General features: G+C 43.3%; 1 protein-coding gene across 1 annotated transcript; it reads left to right on the top strand.

Moving 5' to 3' along the window:
• Positions 1-5,092: 5,092 nt before the first annotated feature.
• On the top strand, positions 5,093-5,629 carry LOC127329472 (uncharacterized). Its single transcript, XM_051355985.1, has 2 exons — positions 5,093-5,254; positions 5,360-5,629. The coding sequence occupies exons 1-2, from the start codon at positions 5,093-5,095 to the stop codon at positions 5,627-5,629; spliced, it is 432 nt and encodes a 143-aa protein (XP_051211945.1).
• Positions 5,630-6,011: the final 382 nt, after the last annotated feature.

Consider the following 6,011-nt stretch of genomic DNA (forward strand, 5'->3'; position numbering starts at 1 on the left):
TATTGAGTGCCCTTTAGCTAAGCTCGTGTGGCGTACGGTTGATTTCACTTATGATCTTCCGCTTCCAACCAATATTACTAATATGTTTGGTAATTGGTTGAATGGAGTAGATAGACAATCTAAGGCTTTTATACGGATTGGGGCTTCTGCTTTATGTTGATCTATTTGGAGGATCAGAAATGATATTATTTTTTAAAAAAAATCTCTTTTCATTTCTTGCAGGTTATCCATATTTACATTGGGTCTAGCTTTGGGCCCTCCTTTCACTGGAGGGACTGCGGGATGCCATGACTTCTGGATGCACACGGCTCCTGATGGTCGTTCAGGATATCTTGTGCCAGGCTGGTTGGCGACATACTAGAAGGCTATGTTGATGTGTAGTCATTGTATGTGTTGTTTTCGATGGTTGATTTTTGTATCAATTATCGGTGATGTGTGAGCCTTTTTAATAAATGACCGTGTGCATTGTCATGATGCAGAAGTCGGGGCATACCCCTATTTCGAAAAAAAAAAAAAAAAACAAAACGACAATAGCTCCTTGGTATATTCAGGGCAGAGATGTTGTTTTCTGATAAAGAAGCAGGGCAGAGAAGTAGCTTTGATAAACATCTTTTTCTCTATGTAGGTATATGATCAGTGCAAGAGGTGATCGATCGGTAGCGTGAAGTACATGTAAGATGAGCCAAGCTAGAGTAGGCGAATAATCTTTCTACTCCACGACGGATTAGGACAGAGGAAGAATAATCTCATCTTTTCATTCCACGTCGGAATTAAGCCGCCTGCCAAAGCTCATGTCTCTCACTATTGTTCTAGTAATAGTAGACTTGTTGCATATCAACCGTAGCATAATTAACCCGACAGATTAAACATGCGGGTCGACTAATTGCGATTAATTGCCGGTGTGGTTAGGCCAGACCTGTCGCCACTAGAATCCAAGCTGCACCCACGTGATGTGTGTAGAACATGCGGGTCGATCCGATGCGAGGCTTGGTACCAACACGTATTTTCGCACAAGGTACGCGATTTTTTGGCATTTGAGTGCCGCGAAACTTGACTAAACTTATTCTACCATTACTTTACATAGTTACCTGATCACTAAGTTATAAAAGTATCGGAAGGAAAAGTTTACTTTAAACTATTTATCTAGACCATGTAGTTTTTTCTTAAGCTACATACTTTCACATTTAGGTATGAAAAATGACACGTACATACATATATGCATCTTCTACGTGTAAAATTTTATTTAAAATTTGTGGAGACCTGTAAATACAGATTTTTGGCTCGCACGATAAACCTAGGTTCCAACGCGTATTTTGCCCAAGTTACAGATTGCAATCACTAAAGGAAACCATCAAGGTGCCGACGTCCAAAACTTGTGCTGATGGCTTTTTATCGGGGTCGTCGGCATAGGTCTCGAACAGGGCAGACCACGAAAAAGGTCGTCGGCAGAGCAGAGTTTGTGCCGACGGCCACCATCGGTACAAAAAAGGCCGTCGGCACAGGGGTCTCCGACGTGATGGTGAGGCGACACCGTGATTTTTTTCCCCTCTATACCTATGCTGACGGCCAAGCCGTCAGCACAAGCCCTGATTTTTTCTCTCAACACACCCCCATCTCATTTCTAAGTTTCAACCGAATGGTAGAAAATGATTGTAAAAAATCAAAAATAAAATTGTTTGAGATTCCTATATGTTACGCAACCTACTATTAAGGAAAATTAACAAATTTGAATTTTGACTTTCTTTGCAAAAAAAAAGTTTATTTCTCGGTCAAATGGCATTATCTTTTGCATACGACGTCTAAAAAATTTATAACCTATCAAAATGATCGTCTCAAAAAGTTATATCCGAATTCATCTGGGTTTACCCGCTTGCCATTTTTTGGATTCTCAAAATTCCAAATGGAAATATGAAAGCAGGAAGATTTTGGTTTCTGCGAGAAATTCAGGGTTTTTTTTTATTTTTAATTAAATTAAATAATTACATTCTACATAAAGATTATTAATACTTAATCATTAATTTTTATTTAAATAATTTTTAAAAATTCAAAATAATAAAGAGTTGTGATATCACGGTCTAAGGGTTAATAGGATTATATGGTAGTATTACCAACATTGTTTTGTTTCTTTCATGGAAGCTCAGTCAGAAAGAACTTAGAAGTTAAGCCTGCTAGGGTTGAAGTAGTGTGAGGACGAGTGACCATATTGGGAAGTTTGATCATGAGTGTAATTTGATAGTAAGATTAAGTTTAGTTAGAGTAAAAATGATTCATGTGAGAGATTAAAAATTGATTTTTTTCAATTCCAGCCAGAATTGCCAAATTGCCGTTAGTTCTATGCCGACGGTAAAGCCATCGGCACAAGATGCTATACCGAGAGCAAATGGATCTGTGCCGAGGTCATATTGTGACGATGGCGGCCGTCGGCATAGGGCTGTGCCGATGGCAATTATAGCTGTGTCAACGGCATGGCCGCCGTCAGCAGCTTGAATGGTTCCCGTAGTCAATGAGATGTCATTGTTTTTCTGTATGGATCTAGGGCCATAGACGCAACACAAAATAAACGGGAGTGTAGGACATAGGGCATGCAGCCAGTGGCGCGAGGAAGATAAAATTAACGGGCGAGCAAACCTTAAAGAAAAAACACTAGTCCAATTGCCATAAAAAATTGTGAAATGAATAATACAAAATACAAATTGATTCACAGCCTCTAAGCTCAATACATATATTTCAAATATGCACAATTATAATACAAATAGTTTAAAACATGAAAAGAGTCTTACATGATAAAATATAGCATGAGTAGAAGATCACTTCACTAGGATTTGTTAACTCTATGATTTTGTATACCCATGGAAGTTTCGACGTTGTCCTCTTCGTTTAGTGTCAAGAAGACCTCTAGCTCAACAAATGTCACTAAGCAATGATTCAAGAGCTTATCTCCCATACTATTTATCAACTTATTGTTCACTAGACTCATTATATTGCACAAAAAATTCTTTGAGCACTCATTGTCTCCACCGGTGAGGAGAGGTTGCCAATGCATGGGGGGTGGGGGTTCTGGGAGGGGCGAAGCCGAGCCGCTGGTGCGGACATTGGTTTCCTTCACCCTTGTGATGCTTTGCGTAGCAACAAAAGGTTGTAGTGTGGGCGAGGGTGATGGATTTTGAGACGAAAACTCCAAATAGTGGATGGGCGCCGCACCGAGGCAACATCGTCAATTGGTGACGTAATGATGGATCTATGAGTTGGTATGTGGCATGGCATGTCATGCCATGGGTGCGACCTACTACTGTGAAGGTAGCGAGTTTGTGGTCCCTTGACACGATTGGCAGGCCTAGCTGGTATGTCGGGTTGGCAACCCAAGATCTTTGGCGTGGCATTCATGGTCTATGGGTGCGGTCATCTCGTGTACCAAGGGCTACTAGGTCTTTGAGCCGTGGAATGGTCCATCTCCTTTGCGTGTGGGGGAAATCAGAGGGGCAATTTTGAGTCTGGTGTGGCCTACCGACTTGTGGGTGACAAAACTTCGTGGCCCGCCGGATCTGGATTCATTGACTTTCCTACAACAGGTCACATTGTACCTGGCTTCCTCCCATCCACCATGCTTTGTCCGTCCAACGGCTGCAACGTAGCAAAGGCAAAACTGAGGGATTGCCGGGAGGAGCCGAGGCATAGGGGAGTCGTGCCGGTACATAGGAGAGTAGGGCATCTACAGCGGTGCGACCCAAAACATCGACCCATGCGTTGTTCAGCCCAATGTTTCTGCGTGCCAAATTTGGTGACGCATGTATCGGTTCGTGTGAGCCAGTCTCGTTGGGTAGCGCCGTTGGAGTGTGTGTAGCTTGTCTTCCTATGTCCTATTCGCCTGGACCATTTTGAACTAGATCGCGCCGCTGGACATGACCTTACGAGGCAAGTCGCCCCACTGGAGATGCCCTTAGGAGGCAAGTAGTGCACAAAGCCCTCACGAACCACTCCCTTGATTGTGCATTGAAGCTCCGAACCTGGCCACCAAGAGGTAACCGAGAAACTGTTTGCGGAAAACCAATTTTGAACTTGGAAGCATATGCTCCTGGTAACCGAAAAAACATTCTAAAATGTCGAAAAATCCTGAACAAAATTTTGGCGTGTATGTGTGTCGACATTACATGTATGTATGTCAAGTTTCGCGGAAAATTAACACTTGGTGTGCCCTGTGCGAAAAAGATTAATAAATGTCTTGTGAAAAGCTTTTTTTAGGCACCTAAAATTTTCTTTTTTTCCACATGATACACCAAATATCGGTTTTTCCCGAAATGATTTTATGAGCACATATAATATCAAGATATAGGCATAAAAAATCAAGTTTTTTTGATATTTTAAACTGTGTTTAAAAATCATTTCAAAATGTGCAAAAACCGCCTCGTCCGTTTTTTGGTTCAATTTTGGTCAGGTTGATGTGCCTGGTGTTTGGAAATTTAGATTGATAGGCATAATATCGGTGGCTGGAAATTTTAATGTATCGCCAGCTGAAACTTTGCATGTATCGGGGCGATGGCTGGAATCAGCTCATCATTTTTATTTTACTTTAGTATTACGTGTGCACTGTAAAACCTGCAGGTTTGAAGCTAGATTCAGTGCAAGCAGCAACACTAGTAGAAAACTGGGTTTCCGTCCAGGTCTTTTGTTCCGGTCCAGTCTGGAGCTGGGAAAGATAGACCGGCCACGTCGCCCCGGAATCACCGAGAAGCTACGCGATTTTTTGTCGCGGTTCTTTAAGGTCTTTTGTCCTGGTTGGAGGCTCCAACTTGGACAAAAGGGTCTGAGGCCTTTCGAGTCCTGCTGGTAGCCCTTTTGTCCCGGCTGGAGACACGAGCCGGGACATAAGGTCCGACGGTTCGTTCCCGCGTGGAAATCGATCATCTCGGCATTACTGCACACGGCAACCAGAGAAGAAGTAGAACGATTGCCGCGCCGAAATTCGCATCGCCGGTGGCGCCATGACCGGCCTTTTCACCTCCCTCTCCCCTATATACATGATTTGTTCTTCCTCAGATCTCCATAGCCACCAAAAATGCACCATTAGCCCCGGCCGGCCATCATGGAACCCGAAATGGTCAAGCTCGTGCGCGCCCTCGACTTCCCTCGATCTGAAGTCTACTACGATATCATGGAGAAGATGAATTTCAAGGTCGCGTACACCCTTCGTGCGAAGAGGGTGGAGAGGTGGATCCGCACCGTCAAGAGGGATTTCCTCGACGCCACGGAAATCAAGGTTAGTTTTGCATATGGCTTTTGTTATCAAAGATATGTAGCTTAAAATTTAGATATATCATAAAGCATCCAAAATCCCAATGGCAAATTTTTTCTGTGTTTCAAGGTCGTGGGCTTGGACTGCAACTTCGCCGACCCTCGCAAGGGTAACCAACGCGCCGCCGTCCTGCAACTCTCCGTCGTGCAATATACTTTGGTCTTCCATATTGTGCATGCCGATGAAGTGCCAGAACTTCTCATCGATTTCCTTGCGGACAAGAACATAAGATTTTGTGGTGCGGTAGTCCACAATGATGTGTATATGTTGCAGACCTACGAAATTATTATTCCGTCTGCGATCAACCTCCAGCAGATCCTCCAGAACCCCGTCCCATGAAAGCAGACTCCGAGTTTGTATGATTTGACAAATCATTATATTGGGACGGGTCTCGAGCAGAAGAAGAAGTTTAATTATAAGAAGAAACAGCCGCCGAAGACCGCCAAGAAATTATAAGAAGAGGCACTGATTTTTTGATGGGGTGATTTTTCCTTGAGCCATAAGCAACTGCAGTATGCCGCTCTCGATGCTCGCCTCGGCTTCGAGCTGGGTAGGAGGCATTTCCGCGCACTTGGCTACAATAGCCATATGGATCGCCTCGGACTTAATATTTATGAGTAGATGCATGGTGGTACCGTGTGTGGTGTCGTGTGTGCCTTCTATGTATGAACATATGATGTTGGAGATATGCCCAAGAGGCAATAATAAAGAGGTTATTATA

Source organism: Lolium perenne, chromosome 2 (assembly GCF_019359855.2).
Source record: "Lolium perenne isolate Kyuss_39 chromosome 2, Kyuss_2.0, whole genome shotgun sequence".
Classification (NCBI taxonomy): Eukaryota; Viridiplantae; Streptophyta; class Magnoliopsida; order Poales; family Poaceae; genus Lolium; species Lolium perenne.